Below are 23,550 nucleotides of genomic sequence, written 5' to 3' on the forward strand. Positions count from 1 at the left end.
AACAGGGACCAGGAGAGTGGAACAGGGACCAGGAGAGTGGAACAGGGACCAGGAGAGTGGAACAGGGACCAGGAGAGTGGGTCAGGGACCAGGAGAGTGGGTCAGGGACCAGGAGAGTGGAACAGGGACTGTGACTAATTAAAAACACCAGCCTTCCCTCTCTGTCCCTTCACATCACTGCCTCCTCTTACTCCGACACATCATATAATTTAACTTGTCACATATGCAGATTTATTTTCTCCAGCTGGAACATTGCCTCTCCAGACACTGAATGGTCGAGTGTGCAGAGAAAAGAAAATGTGCATGTGAATGAAAAAGATCAGGTACACAAAAGGATTTCAACATTTCCTGGAGAAGATCAGAGGATAAAATACCACTCCACTCCACGCATTAAAAGAAAATAAGCTGTAACTAACAGCCCCACTGTCAGTGTCTTTGCATTGAAGACAGAACATAGCACATCGGACCAGGAGGCTGCAGGAAAGCCTTGAAAAGCAGGAAGGGGGTTGTGGGATATTATTCGAGCTCTCAGATGTGTTTGCCTTGGCATAGTCTCCAAGTGATGTCACCATCACCATCATCACCGTTGCTCCACTTCCTTGGCTCAGCAGATGACGACAGCGCACACATCCAGCTCTGAGACGAGTTCCCGAGAGCTCAGAAGCCGCTCCTATCGCTCCGAGTTCTGCATCCACGCTGCTTTTAAACACGCCTGGTGAGCAGCTGCTGTCAGGCCTCATGCACAGAAACAGGATCACAGGGAGAAACTACTGTGCAACTTGAGCCAACATGAATATTCATGACATAAAACGTTCAGCGATGCGTGCGCCTAACACCAAACGGTGCCTGCGATCAAAGTTATATCAGAAGAGTCGAGAGTTTCTAAGAACACTTGACATTAATAACTGGTTTTTATTCTTGTTACAGTTTCAGCTTTGAACGATTATGAAAACAAAAACAAACTGAGTCCTTTTTTCTTTCATATGCATCAAGTGAGCGAGGAGTCAAGGAGCCATTGGTGATAAAAAGGAACGACCATCACTGACCTACAAGTCTGCGGTGCGCTCGTTATGCAAATGAGCTCTTTGGAAGGTTGGAGGAACCTGAAGAAGTCATTTGGATGATGATGAAATGCTTCACCCACCTCTAAACTCTAAACAGTTCATTTACTCAAAAACTTTTAGAAAAAGTCATAAAAAGTTTGATCAGGTGAGATTTTCACCGCACGTCACTCACGTATGGACCAGCTGTACGACCTGGAAACATCGAGTCGCTGCAGGGGTTGTACAGTCAGCTGAGCCCGTGTCCCACCACACGCTCACCTTTTCCAGCATTACTTGCTTTCATGTATTTACATTATCTTTCAAGTTCAAAGGAATGTCATGTTTTCAAAAAGTAAAACTGTTTTCGTCCTACACGATATTTCATAACATCATAAACAAAGCTGCAGTTCTCTCGTCTTCCTCATCGAGACAGGACCAGCTTCCCATGCGACGCCTTCGCTCTCTCTAAACTTCCCATAAAAATCGTCTCATTTATGCTGATGTGTTCAAACTGCAAACAAACAAAACGCCAAATAAACAAAGATGTGAAAAATGTTGAGCTGCAGCCTAAACGGACTCAATAGTGCACGTAATCACAGATGTGCGAGCTCCGGATATCTCGAAGAGTATGGACTCATGTGTAATCAGAGTACAGATAAGAGCTGAGAGACGCAGCGACGTGCTGTGTCTGTGCCAGAGTTTCTGCTGTGAGTTGTGCAAGCTGCTGGCTGTCAGTGGCTGTTAGCACGGAAAATCAGATCCAGCTCCGAGGTCGCTAAACAGAATTCCAACGGGGCAAAGGCAAGGTAGAGCGTGGAGCGTCTGCTGATGAAGCAAACTCTGTCGAGGTGGTGTGTGTGCACACATATGATTACTGGACATTCCTGTCCACAAACCCGACTTCTCAGAGCCAAACAGCACCTCCAGGTGGTGCCAAGCCCAGCCAGGACACGCAGGAGGCAGCCGTGTGTACATGACGGGGTTTTAAAAGGAGGAAACATAATCAAGAGGACAGGAGACAGCATCCAGAGAGGCGCTGAGTGAGCGTGGCTTTGTGTGTTTATGCCACTGTACAAACAGGAAGAATCAAACTACATGTCAAGCAGTTCAAAGCGTGTGCAGAAAACGCACTTTTCCTTTGTTTTCAACACAACACCTGTGAGCTACGATGTTTGGTTGTAGATCTAAGTCAGCACTTGATGCTCGGAATGTAAACTGAGAGCAAAAAAAACATCCACTCACCGCTTTCGCTCTTCTCGATCACGTCCACCGTCTCGCCGGCCTTCAGGCTGATCTCAGAGTTCTCCTGCCGCTCGTAGTTGGCCACGGCTACGTACTGCTCCAGCACCATGGGCTCCGAGCTGTCAATCCCTGAGGGGAAGAAACAGGCCGTCAGCCACCTGCCCGCCGTGGCACCCCGCGAACGCCCGCCGCAACCAACCGCGCTGCCGCCGCGCGCCCGGTACGTCTCCATCGGCCGAACCCCGCTCCCCGCCGCTGTGCGTCCCTGCCCAATCAGAATGCGACCACACGACTTGGCTGCATAGTCCCAAACGTCTGGCCATACAGCTGAGTCGACCCTTGGCCCGCAGCGAACGACCGAGGAGCATCGGAAGGAGTCAAAACACAAGCGAAGAAGCGAAGGGAGAAGTTTGTAGGCGCTCCATCTGACATCTACAGAGGATCCATGACCTGAGGCAAACTCCCAAATCCAAAAAGGAAAGAGAGAAAAAAGGGGGGAAAGAAAAAGGAGAAACAGCAGAGCTGCTAACGGTCTGAAGGGAAGACTGGGGAACGAATGAGTGGAGGAATGGTGAAGTTTCCCTGTGGAAAATCAACAGTGCGGTTGAGAGGAAAGGCCTCCCCTCCGCCGCCTCTGGGAGCCAGCCGTTGGACGGGGGAGTCTGAGGGGGGGTGAGCACACCAATCATAGCAGTCGGCACTGCTGGCCTTAAATAGAAACATATGAGGCGACTAGAGAGAGAGAAACAGAGGAGGAGGCTGGGTCCATGTTTACGTGAAACAAAAGAAGAAAGAGTTGCAGTTGGGTTAACCCGCTCTGTTTTCTCCCTCCGCTCCAGTGTTTAACCTCTTACACGCCAGCGCTTTGCTGAAGTCACATGCTGCCTATCAGAAACGCTTATTTGCCTGTTTGGCCACAGGGAGGTGACCCCATGCAGACTCAGATGAACTTGACTAGCAATTACTCCACATCCTGTTGTTCACAGAGACGCTTTAGCGAGAGTTTCAGGAACCGAACGTTAATGCAGGAAGTAAAAGTAAACAGTTGCTGTGGGGCCAAAACGCTATAAAACACACACTTTCCAAACTGGTCCAATAACCGGACCCTTTGAGGTCATTACTGGTGATAACTCCTACCCTGAACTCCAAAACCCTCGATTTCACTAGATTTTAGCGAACAAAATGAAAAATTCGTCCATTTCTGCCACACGTGTGATTTGTGGTTCAGCAGCTCCTCTGGGAGGAGATGAGACACGAGCCAGTCGAGAGACGTCATCGGGGTCTGTCCCGGGGTCTGTCCCGGGGTCTCTGGACACCGCTTCTACATCTCAAAGGTGACATCAATGTGGAACAGACTCAAACTCCTCTTCTTTATAATGACCACCAGGGGGCGATACCATTGATCTGCTGAGCCTATGGTCACGTATTTGGGATCATGTTGAATAAAAAACTCAATTAATCCTGACATTGGCAAACAGCTTGTGATTGAAACCGGATGTGCTGAGTGCCCCCCCCATCACGTCTGGTTTTAAAACCCCACGATGACGATTCTGAAAAGACTCACGTTGAGTCTTCAAACCGAGACTTCAGAAACCAGTGGATGGTATCACACCAGCTAGATCCACCTATAATCCGTCTATAGCAGGAGTGGGACCTCCAGGCCTCGAGGGCCGGTGTCCTGCAGGTTTTAGATATCACCCTGAATCAAATGATTAGTTCATTAGCAGGCCTCTGAAGAACTTCAGGACATGTTGAGGAGGTCATTTAGCGATTTAAATCAGCTGTGTTGGATCAAGGACACATCTAAACCTGCAGGACACCGGCCCTCGAGGCCTGGAGCTCCCCACCCCTGGTTTATGTGTCCTCCCAGGAGTCCAGGAGGCAGTCAGATGATGGAGTAGCGACGCTGCTCGCTGCCTGTCCTGAACAGCCGAACTCCTCACCCTATCTCTGGGGGAGAGTCTGGACACCCCACTGTAAAGGTTAACTGTCTTTAGTCCTGCAGTACACAGAATGCAGCTAGCATTGAAGCATCTTGGAAAATGTTAGGCATTTAGTGCTTTAGTACACCTAAAACACAGTTAAGCATCTTCGCATGTGAAGCAGGACTGGCATCGAACACCTTGGAATGCTCATAAATTTACTTCACCACTGGGTGAGGGCGGGAATTCCACTTTAGCATCTCCTCCAGCAGGATTAATGTGTGAGTGAGTAAGCAGCGTACGTGGAGGACGCAGTCAAAGCCAGCCTGAAGTAATAAAGCAGCACAGATCCAGCTATTTGAAAGCTTTACGCTGCGGCAATGGCAACCACGCCTTGCTGAGCAATAAAGACCGCTTTCCTTCTTCTTCGATATTCCAGAACTGATTGCAAAACATTCCTTGTCTAAGTTAATAATGTTTGAGAAAGTTTTACAATTACTTTTTGTCCCAAAGCAGCACTTTGACAGTTTTAAGGAACAACTTTTGATATCTGAGCCTCGGATACGCGAAGCTACACGAAGCTACGCGCTTGTATACTGTCAGGAGAAATGCTCTCAGCTGGAACATCAGCTGTTCTTCTTTGGTCGCCCTCACTCATCATTCCTGCACTCCCACAGTTAACGGAGCTCAGCGGCAGCGATCAAAACAAATGTGAAAGATCAGACTTGACACCTTATTTCACACCAATGCACTTCATGCACCACATGCAGGCCTGAAGTCCACGTTCTGCAGCCAGCTGCTTTATGGCTCCAGCAGCTCTATCCACCCGGAGATGGATGAGAACGCTGCAGACAGAGAAGCTGAATTTAAGCGGATGGGTTGGGGGAAAGAGGGGGGAGCATGCAAAGCAGATGTTGAGAGAAAGCTGAAGTGCGAAAAAAAATAAACCGAAAACCTAAAAGGGATGCAGCTAGCATGTCGCGCGAGCACAGCAGCGCATGCATATCTACCTGAGGCCTCTTTCCTCGGGCTGTCTGTAAAGCCGTACATCCACACTGCAGACGAGGAGAAGGAAGGAAAGAAGCAGAGAGAGATTATTCAGTTTGACGGCATGCAGAAGCAAAACTATGTTGCAGCACGCCGCTCTCACACCCACTGAACACGAAATAAAACGTGGCACAGATAAGATCCTTTCACATTTAGCACCGGATCCAGGAATGACACACCAGCTCCACTTCTCGCTACACCCATCCCACCCCCGTTTCATCTTTCTCCATTTCTTCCATCGCTGTGTGAGGAATGTCTGAGGGGCGTGAGCCACTTCTAAAGACGCTCCCGTCTCCACACCGAAAACACCAGCAGCCCCAAACCAGGAAATTAAACGCAATGCATCAGAGGAGACGGGGAGGTGCGAGCATGACACAGCGACTACACTGTGATGACTTAAAGCGTCGTCTCGAACCAGACCAAACTCAAAGAAGCACGTCAAAGTCATAGCAAGGATCAAAGCGTGGAGGCGCCTCCACAACACTAGAAATGAATCAGCTTATTTAACCCAACGGCAGAGGCCTAAATGCATCTACAGCACCTCCTCTGAAGCTCAACATCTGAAGCGTCTCGTAGTTCTGGAAACAGCGACTGTGCGGCTGAGACGCAGCCCTAACCCGACCCCAGCGGATCGCCGGTGACCCGGCCGGTGGCAGGCTTCTGTTTTGGGGCCAAATCGGTGAAAATGTTTCATTTGAACACTAAAGAATAAACACGAGGATAAACTTATGTATGTGGAGCGTTGCAGTATAAATAAGCTGAATATCAAACAGGGTAAACGAGTCTGACGAAACAGTGTTTCTATCAAAGCTGTGGAAACGAGCATCAAACGAGCATTTCTGACAGGTTTACACTCCAATAAAAGGGCAGACAGTGAGTGTGGAGCGCACTACAGGGAGTCGTTCAGGACACCAGCACACAGACGAGCAGTGAATACTCCAACCACATCATCTGTTTTCTGCAGCGCACAATGCTGACGGCAGCAGGCGGCTGAGCAGGTTCTCAGACTTCTGTAAGATGGGAAAAGCTTAAAGCCAGAAGTGTTAAATATCTAAACTGGAACAAAAACGTTCAAGAAGCCAAACAGAAAAAAGGTTTGTGCACATGTGTTCTGAGCGAACAGCAGTTTAAAGATGATCAGAAGCAGGTCTTTATCAAATAAAGCACAGCAGAGTCCACATTCAAATTCAGCACTGAGGTAAACGGACGCTCTGATTCGCGGCTGTACTGGGCGCCGTCCCTGTCGTGAGGCCGCGGCTCTCCTCCGTGGACTCACGTGAGATAATAAAAGCTACATCCCCTCTCGTCGTCCTCCTGAGCCTCGGATTGAAGTTAGCCCCACAGGGAGGGATACGGCTGGTCCCAGGTCAGCCAGGGTCAAACCCTACACACTGACAGTCTACCGTTATTATTCCCCACCCGCCGCTCTCAGAGCCGCTCGCAACATCTGAATGACATTAGCTCTGCTCTCCACACTAACCCTCTCCCCCTTCAAACAAACACGCACACGGACACTTAATTCTTTTCAGGCTTGGAAGATGATGCCACACACCAGCCGACCCGGCAGCGTTTCCTCTGTAATTTTCCTGCATGTCTGACCCCAAACGTCTACATTACCCAGCAATTAAGCGTCAGAAGTGACGTCTCTGAGGCCCTTTTCTCTGTGTTTGGACTGGAGGGGCCTATCAGCTGTGTCCAGTTTTTCTGTCAACAAGTACAAAAGTTGATTTTGCTGACAGTACAGCACATCCTGACAAATCAGTCCATCAACAAGATGAACGCGTTGCCTGAGGACTGCATGAGTGCATATCTGTACGACTTTTCTGAAGCACCACAGGAAGCATGAACGCTTTGATTTGAAATCTCAATATGATGCATTTAAATTCCCCCAAAATCAGCATCTGATTTGCTGCTGATGTTTGTAGTGTCCATGAAACTATCAGAGAGATTTTCAACCAATTTATAAGAAAATGGACTGAAAACATGATCTGCCACAAGAGTAAAAACAGGAAATACTCTTATAATGAATGTTGGAGTTCATCTGGACGTAGTGTTTGCGCTGCTGTGCTGTGATCGCCGTCGTGTAGCTGACAGACAGACGGCTTCACGTCTGTGTCATACTTTGGTAAACAGAAGTGTTCAGCATCTACTGAGCGACTGCTTGGTGCCCAAACCATCATCCCTCCACCACCGTGCCACCGACAGCTGGTGTGAGGAGTTTCTCTGACCTTGGACCTGAATGCTTCAGACCAACAAACTACCAAAACCGCCGTGATCGTCACGCTTCTTCACCATCAGTCAACCAAACACGTCTGAGTAGCAGCACCTGCTGAAAGCTGCACGTGGCGTCAACACCGAGGCTAGCTCTGAGAGTCTGCACAGTGGTACCTTGTGCTAAGTGCTAATGTCAGTTAGCCATTGATGTGACAATGCTAGCAGCTACAATGGTTGGCATGCGCACCGCTGCAGTTTAGCATGCTAACGTTTGCATTTCAACATCAGAAGAAAACACAAGGAAAGCTACAGCTACATTCCCACACAGCACAACTGAATACAAGAATGTGTCAGCGATTAATGTCTCAGTCAGTCATTATCTAATCAGGAGGTCCAAGCTTTGGGGTCAGACACAGAGCATGAACCTAACTGCACACAGCTGGGACCCACTGGTGCTGAACTGGTGCTGAACTGGTGCTGAACTGGTGCTGAACACAGAGTGGGGAGCAGGCTGAGCCTGTCGGGGGGAGACGGAGCCAAAGACACTTATAATAGAATATTTAATTTGGGTGGAGTACGCGAGCATTTTCTCTGCACTTTTAAATATTTATCAGATAAGCAAAGTCCATTAATCCCCATTAAAAATGTCAAAGTGAAGCTCCAGCCTTACCTCTGAAAAGTCATTGCACAGCCAGCCAACGCTGCGCTACCACAGAAGGATACACCATCACCCCGTCACCAAGACAAAAGGGACCAGTAACAAATCACGGAAACCAGCATCGATTCAGCGCTCGTGAAAAAGCACAGCGGCCGACGGGGACGCCGGCACTAACAATGTCAAACCGCGGGCAAAACCTAACTCGCATTGATGCCACGTTTAGCGAGGAGAGACGCTGACGCTGACTGCGACACAAACATCGGAGACAAACGACATTTGTGTGCAAACAACATGAGGAGGAGACGCGTGAAGGTCAAACTCCAGTGAAACCCCCCCGATCTCAGCGAGGAGCTCAAATCACATCTGCCCACAAAGGACGCCGTCGCTTCAGTCCAACCTCTCCCCAATCCAGCCCGGCTCGCCTCCATCTCAAACATCACCTCCTCCAATTTTAAATGAGCGCTCCTCAGGGACGAACTCGCGCCGCTCCGTATTACTGCAAAGCCTCGTGGATGCAGCTCGAGAAGACAGTGATCATTTTCAGCTGAAGTCGAGCCAGCACTGTGCTGACATCATGCTTCAAACAGGTGCTCAGAGTGACGTTAGGGGAGGAGTCAACAAAAACAAGAGTTTTATCGTTACAAAGTGGCGGCTGATGGAGCATGGAAGTGTGTGTGTGTGTGTGTGTGTGTGTGTGTGTGTGTGTGTGTGTGTGTGTGTGTGTGTTGACAGAGGAGCTCCTGATGTGCAAACAGCAGCCTGAGGTGGACAGCGTACATGCAAACTGCTCAACACTGACTGTAAAACTGCTAAATGACTTTGTACAGCTTGTAACACACACACACACACACGTCTGAAATCTTATCTCTTGCGCCACGTAAACAAACACGCTCCTGCCGCACAGCTGCGCCTCCCTCCTCCGCCCGCTCCTCTCACACGGAGGAGTACGAGCCGCGCTCCCCTCAAACTGACGATGTTTAACTCACACGTGTCCGCCTGACATCCGAGAGACCTGCAAACAACCGCGTCAGCGACAAACGCTGACTGTTCATCACGTCTATGGCGTCTGGCCTTCATCGTGGGGGATTACGTGCGCTAAACAAGCGACACAACTTCCATCTCATCTGTTGTGAATTTGTGTAGTTACACAATCAGTTTACGTCTGTTGTGAGAAACATCTTGTGTTTTTGCGAAAAGTGTTTTGATTCGGGGGAAGTGACGGATGCACCGCCACCAACGGTTTGTTTCAAATTAACAGGACGGCTGTTGGCAGATGCAACCAACATCATCTCTGCGCACAGCAAACAAAAGAAGGCCAAACACAATAATGTGGCAACAGACTAAACCTGCCTATGATTTCACAATGTGAAGGCCAGAGAATAATAACCAGCACTCAGACTGGTTTCCTGTAAGCCTCACGTCGCACAAACCCTCCATCACAGATGAGCATCTGCAGCTGTCACCAGTGATCAGCTGTTCTCTTTCCATTATGTTCTTTCATCTTATAAACGATTAAACAACAATGATAAGAAACCAATTTTTACTTTTGCCAACACAAAGCTGCGCTTTATGTCTCGTTTGTGGAATAAATGAAGGACTAATTCTTCATTTTTATGTCCTGTGTTGTTGGAAGAGGAAAACTGAAAGCATCAGCAGATCGTCCGTGTCGTCTGCGCAGCACAGCGACAGCCAGGGTCTCCTAATCAGGCTAATTAGTGCAGACGACAGAAAACAGGAGTTACTGCAGACGCCTGGTGTTGGTGGAGAACAGTCAGGTCAGAGATTTGTTCAATATGACATTCAGTGAGCCGAACAGCCCTGCAGGAGTCAGACATGAAAAACCAGGGAAGAAAAAACTGAGCTGAACACGTCTGAGCCGGAGTTTGATTAATGACTTGATGAATAATAATAATAAAATAAGCAACTGTTCAAAAAGTAAAGCGTTGAATTAGCCAAAGGTATCGACTAATACTATAGGCATGAATATATTGTTAGCTAATAATCAATAAAATGTGTTAAGCTGAAGGTATAGCTAGCTGTTAAACTGTTAGCCAGCAGTCGGGGGTACAATGCTAACAGTAAGCTAACATTAGCAGTGTCCCAATTCCTAGGCCACATTCTCCTGTGGCCCCGGCCTCCGCGGTCTACGTGGGCCGTGAAACTGGATGGTCTCGCCTTCAGAACTACGTCACTGCTGTCTCGGTGGAGTTTAATAAACTCGGCCGTCTGCTCCTTGCTACCTAAAATCTAACAGGACACTGGAGTCAACTCTCGATCATGTGACACTTCGGTTGAATCAGCTGTGTGAAAACTGTAACTTTAATCTCAGCCAAACCGATGTTATCGTCGGCTCGAGTGACCCTTGACCTCCCGGTCAGCTATCGAGCGGGTGGGTAACAGGCGTCTCCGAAAACATTGGACCAATTTTGCAAGTATGTGATGTCTTGACAAACACAAGTTTGCACAGCCACATTCTCGTCTGAAAATATCTTAAAAGTTTATTTTGTGACCCAGAAAGATTAATAAGAGTAATATTTAAACTGAGTAGCTGCCATTGTTGGAAACTGGAGTTGGCTGGGCCACGCTATGAATTCTGGGATATGGTGGGCCACAAAGGACACACCCGACCCATCCTTCAAATCTTCGTCGCGTCGTAATCGGCCTCAGGAGGACGCAGCCTACGTTTTGGCACAGAGCTGTTGATGGACGCTAAAACAGTTGGCTGACCATAATTCATTATTAAATCAATAATGTGAAATTATTTCAAAGGACATGTGAGTCACAAAGACGCTGTTCTGCAGTGTGGATGTGAAAGGTTAAAGGTCATGCTGGATGTTAGCTGTGATGAGCTTTAATGGTCACGTTTAAACAGAACTGGACCGTCCCCTCAAACTTCAACACGGAAGAACGGAGACGACGATGATGACTTGCAGTATGAAGAAGAATGAACAGTGAGACTAACAGCTGTGACTGTAAATGTTGGTAAATGAACAGCAACCAGGATGGATTGTGGGGGTTTCTCTGTGCGTACAGCAGATAGTGAACGGTTTGAACGCTCGACAGCTAAACGGTTTAATCGGCTTTGCGTAACTCACCACCTCTGCGTGTAAACTCTGACATGTTTGGTATATCAGGACTCGACCTGGTTCTGCCATTTCCAGGTCTCTGCCAGAACCAAACCACAGAAGAAGTGTGTTGCCTTTCCTTCGTTAACAGATACTGTTCCTTTACTTTGCACTTACTGAAATGTTTCAGACGTTTTGTAATCTCTCTGACATTTAAAGTAGAAGTTCAGACACCCTGTTGCAACACTGACTGACTTCATGATACTTGAGGTCGTGCTGCAGCAGAGACGAGTGGGTCAGTGGGCTGCCGTCCAACCGGGCAGCATCCCAAAGACTACGTCGGCAGACGCGGATGTTACAGGAGCCGCCTGCCTCAGAGCCTGCAGTGAAAAATCACAAGCTGCTTTTCCGCAGAAGCAATCAGCCTCCGAGAAATCAAATCACTGCGAGGTACGTGGACGTAACTGAATAATAACCCGTCTCTCGCAGCTCTGTGCTTTCAGGCCAAAAATAAACTCACAATCATTTGCCAGAGTGTTCTTCTCAGAGGAAATCACCTATCACAACCTTCAAGCTGCTTGGAAATCAAGACATCAAGTAGGCCAAGAGAACCATAGTCTCCGATATCCACAGCCTACTTCCTGCATTTTCCCTTCAATAATTCATAAGGAGGCATTTCTACAGCCTTAAACATGCAGGGTTCCCATAGATGAGGGACTCACATGTACCAGTCTTTTGTTAAGCAGCTATTCTGTAGCTAATACCTTCTTAATGAGGCTAACGCGCGTTCACAGTCACGGTTTTACAGTCAGATGGTTGTTTTCTGCTTATTAGCCCAGCCATGACATTTATTACTGAATGCTATGAACCTTATTCTGACAGCCAATGATCAGGTTGATCTCCGTACCTTCAGACGCACCTGTGCTGACAAAGACACATCCCTTCATCTTCATGTTGAATTATTAAGGAAACTAGACGTGTGTCACCCAGAATGCTTTGCCTGCCACTTCGACTGAAGACTCGGGGAAACAATCCAGTCGTTCTGATCGCATCAGATCTCTAACGACTTTATTCTGACGTGCCAAAAAGCTACTAGATATTTCTGAACCCCACCCTGGGCTGTGAGGCAAATCTGCAGCCAGAAGGAAACAGCCTGACAGCTGTTTGAACCCAGCCCAAAGCACAGAGCGGGGCTAGTTTACAAACCACACACTGACATCACATGAGCGGCAGACAATCCGCAGTCCTGTTTAAGCCTCGTATGTGACACAACCCCCCCCCACCCCCCTGGATGTGGATCTCAAGGAGCAACAAGTGGAAAGAGAAGGAAGGTTAAAATCAACTTCAGGAAGAGCTATGAAGAAAAACGTTGGACTTACCCGACTTGCGCTTGGAGCCATAGTCCCTGAGAGAGAAGCAACACAAGAGGGACATGGTTAGTGATCGGGCAGCTCGGGCCACAGCACGGCACACGGTCACCACATGTGTATCTGCAGAAGCTGGCGGCTGCACTCATGCACGGACGCACGCATGCAGTCTGCTGTAGCGCGCTAACGAACGCGTGTGTTCGAGGGCGAGAGAGCGCGAGACAGAGCGAAGGATGGAGAGAGAGGGAGGGACGACTTTGGCCAGCTGCCTGCACTCCCCGCAACAGACACAAATCAGTCATGTGACTCCAAAGCGGCACCACCATCCTCCTCCTCCTCATCCTCCTCCTCGTCCTCCCTGTCAGAGAAGGAGGAGACCTCTCCCCACTTTTCAAAGCAGGAGGATCAGTTGAAGATGGCTTGCTTAAAGGACTCTAATGGGATTATGCGACAAGCCTAAGCTATAAATCGGCAGTCACAGATTTGTATGCGAGGTTTGCCGAGCAGAGCGCGTCTGCTTCTGTCCTTAATCAATAGCGACTTTTGGACTGAGGCAGCGTGGTGATTGGGTGAAAACAGACAGATGAAGGCAGAATGAGCTATTTATAGAAACACAGACCTGATAAAAACCTGTCCATCCACGCTTCCCATCACCCCTCCTTTCTTTCCTTCCTTCCTCCCAGGCTTCTTTTTCTTTTTTGTTAGAATTCCAACTTTTGCTGAGGACAAATAAAACCCTCATCTACTCTCAAATTCAGCCACGTCATCCCTGCTACAGTACAGCTGGAAATCAAAGACAGGCAGTAGAACTACTGCATGGTGCTGCAGCAAAGAGACGAATCCCACTAAAACCTGCGCTGAAGTATCAGCTGACAGAAAACCACAAAGCTGACTTATACCTGCGCCTGGTCTCAGCCACGTTCAGGGTTATTAAAGTAAAAAGCATTTTAAGAGCTAAATAAATGAAAAGTAGGACTGAACAAAGACAAACTTATGCACTGCATTCATTCTTTCATAAACAAGTAACTCAGCAGTGCCTGCAGCAGACAGGAGCCAAAGCTTTGAGTGATTTTGGAGCGTTGGTAAGTAAGTAGAATTTATTTATCAAGCGCTTTTCACAGACAGTCACAAAGTGCTTTACTTTGAGTTTCCTTGAAACTCTTCAAGGAATTTTAAGAAGTTTCATCAATTTGTGTTGCAGGTTTAATCATGCAGCCCAGCGGCCCCCAACCTTTGTTGCTCCACCGACGGTTTAATGTCAGACAATATTTTCATGGACCGGCCTTTAAGGTGTCGCGGATAAATACAACAAAATAAAATGATACGACCGAGACAGAAACTGTGGTATTCTGTAAATATAATATAAACATGAAATCAATGTGTAACTGTGTAACTTTATTAGCAGCGTCCTCCTGAAATGCACCAGCAACACTGAGAGTAACATCCTCCTCTCTGGCTCTCTGATCGCTACGGTAACGCATAAACATTTCTTTCAAAATAAGACACACAACTACAACACGGGAAAAGACCCGGGGAAACAGAGTTAACAATAAAAACCCTGAAAACCATAAATTGCACACCTGAGCATCAGCTCTGGTGGACCGGAACCAAATCACTCATGGCCCGGGCCGTGAGTCGCTTGGTTCCGGGCCGTGAGTCGCTTGGTTCCGGGCCGTGGTTCGGGGCTTGGGGACGGCTGATTTAGGCACCTCGTGTGAGGCTCTTTAGTAAGCAGCTAATGTCCAGCAGATTTCTTCTGTCCATAAAAACTCTTCGGCACCTACAAACCAAGTCTCACCAAGTTTTGGCCAACTTGGCTCAAGAGCTGGTGTTTACCCCACTGGTGCCAAACCAGTGACTCAAAGCAGCGTTTTCACTCATCAGGTGAGACGACGTTTGCTTATGTTACAACACGTTGTGTTCACAGACACACAGCTCAACTGAACCTTGATTACAGCTCAAGAAGTCTTGAAGTCATAACCGTCACTGCACTGGACCATCTTCCAGTATTGACCAGTATACGGCGCTCAGCTGGTGCAGATTTTGGTCCCAGTATGTTGTGCATAAGTGCATGTGGGCACATGTGTGGTCTTTACATGTATGCACACACAAATGAACGACTCTCAGGTTCAGCTGCAGCTCTGAGATGTCCTTTACTTGGACAGGTGGCGTGGGCGGTCCCTGTGACACTTCATTAATGAGGGGCTTCATCTGGTCATGTAGCACGGCTGATTACACTGACGAGGGCAGGAGCAGCCCGGGGCAGGGGGGCCGGTGTGGCCGGCGGTGGAGGCGATGCCCGTCACTGCACGAGGTTAATGAACACCTTCTCTCGGCTGCACTCGGGTCCCGGCTGGACACATCAGGCACAAACGCCTGGTTGAAGAAGCAGCTCCTGATTCGTCGTGTCACTGCGCTCTCTTCTCTCCATCCCTTCCTCCAGTCCCCTGTGATCTGATGAGCTGTATCTGCCTCTTTGTGACCGCACATGAATAAAGCCTTTATCTCCACCAAGATCGCTGCGTGCTAGCAACCAGAATATGCTTCATTGTCACCAAAGTGGGACACAGAGTGAGCAAGGACTTGACCCCTCATCTCATCCCATCCATCTCGGGCTACACGGGACACACGACCTCTAAAACACGGGGAGCGGATATCGTTTCTGCCAGTGGCCAACCAGTTAGACTGTCTGGATGGGTCTAAGTGGAAAGTATGCCTCGGAATGACCGAGCCTCAGTGCGGGCAGGATATCTGCCAAGATGTTTGCCCTTTTCACTCAGGATTTTCCGTCGCGGCTTTGAAAGATGGTGATATCCTCTGTTGGGGTGCGAGGGAATGTTTTACATTTCCAGGGAATGTTAAGTGCCGTGTTCACATTTCCATATGCACGGTGCTCTTCTTTTAGCCACCTAATCTGCAGCGGTTTAAAATAACCTTCATTTTTATTCCCAAGTCTTACATCATTCTCACACATGCCCTGCAGCCCTGCAGCCATGCAGCCCTGCAGCCATGCAGCCCTGCAGCCCTGCAGCCATGCACTTCTCTGGACGTTACTCAACAGAGGTGCATGTGAGAACGTAAATGTCTGATGCAGGGTTGGACGTTAAATGTTTTTAACCCGTTTGGAGTCAGGGTGAGGTTAACAGGTCTCCCTTTGTACTGAAAGGCAAAATCCAAGCGGCCCAGTATGTAAAAGGATCACCTTTCCATCAGCCACAAGCTTCATACACATGCTGGATGCCTGCTGGGTTAATTGAACAAGCTAACGGTAAACGATCTCCACCGAGTGGCAGCACAATAGGTGCAAGTGTGAGACCTGGAAATGGCTGGTTGTAACTTATGGAGGAGGTGAGGACAGGGCCAGTGAATGAGGGTTTTTCCTCGAGAATGAAAAGTACTTTGCTTTAGCGAGCTCCCTGGGAGCCTGTTAAGCTATTCACGCTGTGCACGGTTCGAAAGGCAAATACAACCTTGAAACGCTCTAAACAACAAGTTCCAATCAGGAGAGAAGCTGCGACGTGAGCGAGTCCTGGTCCAGCTGTAGACGTTCGCACAGGCCTCTTAAACCATCAGATCCTAACAGAGTAACTGCTGACAGCATGTCTTTTAACAGCCGTCAAAATAAAGGTGAGCTTATATCATGTGTGAGCTTTCAGAGCTGCATGAAACAGCTCAACAGGCACATTACTCCAAATACAAACTGATTAGCACTACTGACACAGAGCAGTTAATTACAGCAGCAGAACATAAACTACTGTGAAGAGAGAGAGTCTGCAGCAGAATCAGAGAAAGAGTCTTTTTGGCTGAACAGCTAACATTTAACACTAAACCAGGACGTGCCAGCGGGAGCGCTGCTGGCTAGTTTTGCTTTATTTATCGAGGTATGGATCTGGAAGCATCTGTAAAGCGTTAGGCCACAAACGAGGGGAAGAGCACCAAGAGAAGCTGGGAGAACAGAAACACAGGCTCCAGAGCTTAGCCAGTGACCAGAGTCCCGGGGCTGAAATCAAACACTTCCTGGAGCAGCCAGCTCTCTACTCACATCTACTGGAGGTGAGAAGAGGAGGAAGCAGGAGGTGAGAGGTCATGTGTAGACGCAGTGCTGGGAGAAAATGCTCATCTGGTCCCTGTGACAGAGTTCACAGAGGTTGTTGATGAGCTTTCAGAGATTCTGTAACAAACTATCTGTGATGACAGATCATTGAGCGCACAGATGTTCACGGCGGTCAGTCATGCATCATTAAAAATGGATGTTGTTTTGATAGCAGCGGTGTTTTCGCGACAGTCAAAATAAATGACGGCGTTCGGTGTGAAAGGTAAGCAGAGAGAGAACAGAAACATCAGCACACAGAAGTCACAGGACAGCGCGAGCACTTCAGGGAACTTCTTATAATTTCCAGAGCTTTGAGCGCTCAGCATCGACTGTCGAAACAAAACAGACGTGTAAAAAACGCCGCGAGCCGTGTGGCACGCGGTCAGCTGACTGAGAGGTTCAGTCCAGGGTGAAAGATTTGCTGAATATTCGATTTCTTCCGCTCGAATTCTCAACAACAGGCTGGTTTCAGGGCGTTAAAGAAAACCATCATGACTAAAGGAGCTAAACAAATACTACGTCTTTAGCACCGCGACCTCGTGTTATGAAAGGAATTACACGTACGAGCAGCTCCAGCGCAGTGAGGTCAGAGGTCACAGGTGCCTGGTATCTGCTTGTAAGTCTTGTCCTAAAGCTGCTGTTTGATTTTCAGCGGCTTCAGTTTACAAAAGAAACTTTTTAGTGGATGAGAAACGATGGATTTCCTAATTAGAGCGTATGAGTGGGGCTGGCAGATAGAGGGCTAATCGATGTGTTTACCACTATTAGCATAATGGATGCGACTTAATGATTCTCATTGGCCTCCTGCTAGGCTGCCCTGCACCACCAGTAAATAAACACTTCCCCAGATTATCGCCTTAGCCCCTCGCTGCTTCCCTCCCCGCCGAGGTCATCGCTAAGCCTCGTCAAATCCAAACCTCAGCTCCAACCTCCCGCCCGTGAGCCCGCCTACTCTAAGCCCCCGAGGACCCCCTCATTACTCTCGGGGCCACAACAAGACTGAGGCTCACTCTGGGCATTAGCTGTCCAGATGGGTTTGGAGGAATCAATTAACCGCTTTGTACGCGAGAGCGCCGTCACACTTGGCGAGCACAGAAGAGATGCACGTAGTGGCATGGAGCAGGCAGCTGAAGGCTCAAGCACTCAGTTTGGTTCCTCCTGATCCTCTCCACCGCACGCGTCTCAGTGACTTATCGGGAAAACAGCAAAATCATTTACTCAAAAGTGTTTCCTTTATTATCCGTCGATGACTTTTCCATCATTTTTTCCAAGTTGACACCATCTCATGTTTGATTTTGTCCTGTAACGTTACCATGTAATAATATGGTAAAAGCAGCAGACAGGTGAGGACTGCACATGGAAGAAAAATGAACGAGTGAATGAAATATGAGACTCGAGGTCAGCGTTTCAGCCTGAGGTTCACATGTTGGATCTTAAAAACCCCTCAACACGCTCTGCAGAGCGATTCAGCGCTCAGCCTCAGCAGCAAGCTCAGAAATCATGACCTGGATTGTGCAGGTTAGGGTCAGAGGTCAGGGGTCGTCACAGGAACATCGAGCTGCTGGGACACGGCCTCGTCGCCTTCACCTTTAACATTTCTGTGTCCATCTCACACCTGTGATGCTAAGGACACGCCCACTTTATCATCGACTTGTGTTTAACATTTTCTGTGCGCCATCATTTCTGCTCAGGCTGCTTTCATTATTTATTTTATGATTCTGATGAATCACGATTCATAAGCAACGCCTGAAGTTCACCAGCAGCACATTTTTACTTTTTGCTCACTTTCCCATATTTCAGTGACCACTGTGGGTTTGTGTGTCCACCCAGGGCTTCACAGAACTCAGTTATTGAATGAAGTTTAAATGGAAACCTGTACCAACAGCTCTTTGTGATTCAGGCTGAAATGCAGAATCATTTTAATCTGGAGATGAGCTCAGCCTGTGACTCCGGACGCTGCACGGAGCGTTCCTCTGAGGGAACAGAGACCGACCTTTTAACCCCGCTGACCTCAATAAAAGAAGAATGTCATGAACATGGTGTGAACCAGCATGTTGGATGTCAGGCCGTCTCCTGTCGGTGATAGAGCCGACCTCCTGCGTTACACCAACATGTCATCGCCCACAACTATTCCCAACGAGCCCCATCACCAGGGGTAACGCTGCCGCTTAAGCAGCCCCCTGTTGGGAGCCCGAAAACTGACCAATCACACAAGTTCATGCCTTATCCAGCAATAATCTGATAATCTTGCAGCATCTCTTCCCCGCCAGACACAAGCCAAGGTCAAAGCCTATTGGTATTCACAGAGAGGGCTGCGAGGGGCACGATGATCGATGACAGCATCACCACGGCCTATAGGAGGGCGGCGGGCGATGCCTTCACCGTGGCTCAAATACAGCATGCGCATAATAACAGAGTGATTTGTCAACGTTATGGTCCGCAGAGGACGGATTCTCCTTTTAAGCTGATAGTTATACGATTACCAACCGTGAGCCCCGACAGATAAAACAAATCGCTGCCCACGGCCATGCAAATTGACTCGATAAAAATGCAAGATCTGCGGGAAAAAACGCCAAGTAAGAGAAGAGGAAATAAAATATGTCTCAGAAAAAAGGGGAAAACAGACGGAGAGGAGGGCAGGAAGCTTTGGCCGGCCAAGAAATTCCACACGGTGGAAATATATCTCACACAGAGAGAGGCTCGATACGTTTATACATGAAGCCCAGGGAGGCGTGGGCTCCACCGGGTGGGTTTGTGATGCAGAGTACGCCACCGTGTGGCCAGTTTTTAGGGAGTGGTGAACGACTCTGAGAATACTGTCCTAAAGGCCGCTCACACATTTAAACACTAAACCTAAAGTGACGTCAGCCCTGCCGGCGCTCAAACCGCCACGATCTACAGCATCAGGGCTCCTCAGGTGGACTCTTCTGTTCTTCGTGACTCTGAGCTGAGCTGTAGTGCAAAAACTTTCCTGTCACATGAAGAAAAATCTGATTTTCTACCTCAGTAATCATCATTTAGCATCGTTAGCACACAGACTGGAAACCAGAGCAGAGGCGTCAGTCTGATGTTCGGAGGAGTTAAGCCGTTGCCTGTGTGTGAAAAACGTGTAGTTGTAAAAATGATGTGTTGGAGACATAAAAGCTCCAAAGACAAAGCCTTTGCTTTGATATCGGGCTTTTGCATCACAGGAGAGAAACATGTTTGCGGTTTTCTCTTTCAGGGCATTTCGACGCATCAAAAAGCAAACAAAAAAGAAGAGCGGCGATCCAACTAAAGCTCCATTAAAACTTCATTTATTATGAAGCCTGCCGGACTTCAAAAAGGAGCAGCTGATGATTGCAGGAGAGTGACATCAGCTCAGAGTGACCGCGCTGCAGTACGCTCCTCTGCAGGCAGGGGTCGACGTTGCTTAGACGCTCACACGCGGAGAGCGTGACGGCGGGCTTCGCTCGGGGTCTCCGCTCTTTTTGGAGCTTTGATCGATGGCGCTGGTTCCTGCGCCGCCCTGCCAGGCATGCGGCTCCTTTTCTAATCAGATCACAGTCACAGGATTCCATCTTTCATAGCAGAAGCACAACGACTACAGTTAAGGCAATGAGCTTTTATGAAGGACCAATAAAGAATAAGACGTCACGAGCGGATCCATAACGTCCCTCCTTCCTCCTTTCTGACCTGCTCTCCTCCTCCCCCCGAGGGACATCCCCCTTTCCTTTCCTGCTCTCCTTCCTCATTTTCCAGGAAATGATAAAGTGCACACATTTCATCACCAGGGTAGCTTCAGCTGCCGCGGCCCGCTCTATTCATCACACTCGTGCAGTCAGGCCCTCCCAAAGCTATTACGGTAGGAAGCTCCCTCCCCCGGCTGACAGCGCCCAGCGAGTAAGTGTGCGAGTGCTCGTGAGTCAGACGCTGCATCTGGGTGAACGAGTGCATCCGTAAAGGGTGACGGCGGGAAAGAAACCGAGCCGAGAGCAGACGAGAGGCGCGCTGACGTAGCTGCAAACGTGCAGGAAATTCAGCCGTGGAGAAGAAAACCCTCTCTGATGATGCTGCGTGTCTTTTTGTGTGAGGTGCACGAGGTCACCGTTTCTGACACGGATCAATAAATACGCACGCTCAGCTGACCGCTCCTCGCCACTCTGACACACTTTAACCCCCGTCGACCCTGATACTGAAGCAGCTTATCCATCACGGGTGAGTGAGCACATCGCCTGCCTGCTGCTCACAGCAGACGGGACACTGGGAGGACGAGAGGACGGAGACGGATGCTTCCTGGATGGCAGAAAGACTGCAGGACGAGGACACAGCTCTGCTTAAACATAAACATGGTTTCGGATCCATCCATTAATCTGCTTTCTGCTACCCACCCAGGACATGGAGCAGAGATGTCCACACCTCGCTCTCCCCAGTCACCTCCTCCAGGTCTGAGATTCATGTCCTGGATCTGTCCTCTGGTCTCCTTCCAGTAAACTGACAGCTCCGCCTCTCTGGTTACTGCAACAGGCCAGCGTGGCATCAGTTGAGAACAAGACCTGAACATACTTCACCTCCATCACTCGGGACGCGATTCCTCTCCCAGAGTGGGCACTCCACCCTGCACCCAGCTGAGATTCCTTCTCATCTGCGCCGCTTCAAACAGACCAGTGAACGACCTCGACGCAAGCTAACGAACCAACACGATCCACAAGACCGCCGACACTCTGGTCCCTCGGCCACGTCTAGAGATATCGTCCAAACTTCTTCAAAGCCCCTCACAGGATGCTGTCACTCAATATCTGAGCAGTTTTCATCATGATGCTCCAAACCTGTCGGCCCATATGTGATCGAAAACCTGACAAACTCGCTCAGATACACAGTGTCTACCAAACAGGTCCAGCAGCACAGAAGTCTAATAATCAGCTCCAAGCTCAGTCTGATCAAAAGTATTCTGATGATGAGCGAAACATCAGGTCCTTTCATCAGTGTTGGGGAACAGTTCCCCACAGCGGGGCCCGTGCACCCGTCAGCTTCTCTTCCTCGTTCTTTTCTCTGCGGCTGGAAGCTGATGAGAAACTGTCGTCATTCACTTTCTTTCCAATTAGCACTCGGGTACCAAATTATGTCGACTCATCAAAACGCCGCCTCGTTACGCGGGGTGAGAGGAAAAGTGGGGAAGGAGATAAACACACGTGCGGAGTGTTCAGAGATTAGTGGCGCCTTCTGGCAGCGTGTCGAGCATTTTAAGAAGCACCAGGCAGCGAGGACGTCTGCACGCCAACCGTATTTCACAGCTTGGATAAAAGCAGCGAGCAGCATCTACAACCAAGAGAGAGCGCCGTTCTACAGTTTCCTGTGACATCACAGAATTAGTCACCGCACTCACCTCCACAGCGAGGACATTTATAGCTACACTGACACATCTATATAACATGAAGTGCACTTATATTTGTATTTTATAGAAAATAAACTTTAGATCTCCAGTTCCATGGATGCTTCGCTTGTTTAGGTCAACATTTTCAGTAGTTATCCTATCACGCGCTAATTCTTGACAAAAGGCTAAAATAACACTCGGCTGTAACGCTAACGCTCTCGTCAGCAGCCGGGGAAGCAGCGGTGCTGATGCTGCTCAGTGGAGAATCCTCCGCTTAATCCACATCAATATTTTAGGCCTATTAACAAATAGTTCAAGACCTCTCATATTTGGATTAAATAGGTCATGAAAAATGAAGCATCAAAGCTGGCTGGTCCAGTGATTTGAAACATTTAACATTTTTTGGCTACAATTTGTGAAATATTATAAAACTGCTCAAAAATTCTGCTTTAAAGAAATAAATGTGTGAAAGTGACAGGAAGTAGACGAGCAGACTAAAGTCCGGACAAACTCAAAGCCTTTTCGGTCCTGTTGTTGTTTTTGTGGGAGTGATCAGAGGAAAGCCGAACTGAGCAATAACACAACAAACAGATGATTCAGATTCCTCCGAGCAGCCATCGTTTACCTTCACCGCAGGTTTGCAGTGTCTGATATCTGACCATCACCACAGGAGCCAACAGTTACTGTGGGCTTTCCTGCACTCTCTGCTGTAATGAGCTGGTTTTGCAAACCGCTCAGGTACTGCTGGAATCCATTTCATAGCGAGAAGCAACAGCCCATCTTTAACTTAAGACATGAAGGTCCCAAAAAACTCAACGACTTTAAACGTTTCTTCAAGTTCAGCTGCAAAAAGCATCAAACCCTTCATTACATCGTCTCAGCTGCTGCTAGGAAACCACTACTGTACACACCTGTAGGACCTGCTCAGGTATCACACCTGAACCTTCGACTCCTAAGAGCCCCAGTGTGAGAGTTTTAGTTCGAGAGTGTTGGTGGTTTATTCCTGCTGCTTGTTGTTTAATACTCGATAGTCTGCAGAGGTGCTACCATATAAAAATGGATGAGGCCACCTTGCTCCACCAGGCAGCCTCGCCTTCGATCAGCTGAGGATGTTTGGGTCCTGCTGGACTACAGATTGGCAGAAAAGTTGCCAACAGGTGCCCGGAAGTCCCAATTTTAAACGTATGTGTTTAAATTAGTTTGAAAACCTTTAAAATGTGACTTTATGTCCCAGAGTCTGTGACTCCTGTTGAACAGATCTGAAATAACCAGACGGTACTTTTGTGTCATGCAGTGAGTCACTGTATCCCTACACATTCGTATTTACAGGCAGGCAGGGGGCAGGTACAAAGAAATATCCACTAGTAAAGCGCTGCCCCCTGCTGGTGAGGTTTCCGTTTAATTCTGCAGATGGTTCCTTGGAAAACTGCTGGAAAAGCTGCGGGCGACGACAGAGTGAAGCAGGCAGTGAAAACAAAGAGTGTCCAAAGCTGATCTAAAAACCTGACTCGTGAAAGTGCACAGACACACACACACGCACGCGCGC

At 48.5% G+C, this 23,550-nt stretch overlaps 1 protein-coding gene across 6 annotated transcripts in view; it reads right to left on the reverse strand.

Moving 5' to 3' along the window:
- The window catches only part of sh3pxd2aa (SH3 and PX domains 2Aa), a 93,743-nt gene that overhangs the window by 31,354 nt on the left and 38,839 nt on the right, over positions 1-23,550 (reverse strand). For 3 of the 6 annotated variants that reach the window (XM_005750134.2, XM_005750132.2, XM_005750131.2), the window contains exons 6-8: positions 12,571-12,596; positions 5,218-5,262; positions 2,286-2,414 (exon numbers count right to left, since the gene is read on the reverse strand). In XM_005750134.2, coding sequence (XP_005750191.1) covers positions 2,286-2,414; positions 5,218-5,262; positions 12,571-12,596 — 200 coding nt within the window. Of the gene's footprint in view, positions 1-2,285; positions 2,415-2,484; positions 3,015-5,217; positions 5,263-12,570; positions 12,597-23,550 lie in introns of those variants that run through there. The other 3 variants (XM_013915175.1, XM_005750133.2, XM_005750137.2) reach the window with 2 other exon arrangements.

The sequence above is a fragment of the Pundamilia nyererei genome, unplaced genomic scaffold (genome assembly GCF_000239375.1).
Source record: "Pundamilia nyererei isolate P.nyererei 1_Seehausen unplaced genomic scaffold, PunNye1.0 scaffold00263, whole genome shotgun sequence".
In the NCBI taxonomy this organism is placed as follows: Eukaryota; Metazoa; Chordata; class Actinopteri; order Cichliformes; family Cichlidae; genus Pundamilia; species Pundamilia nyererei.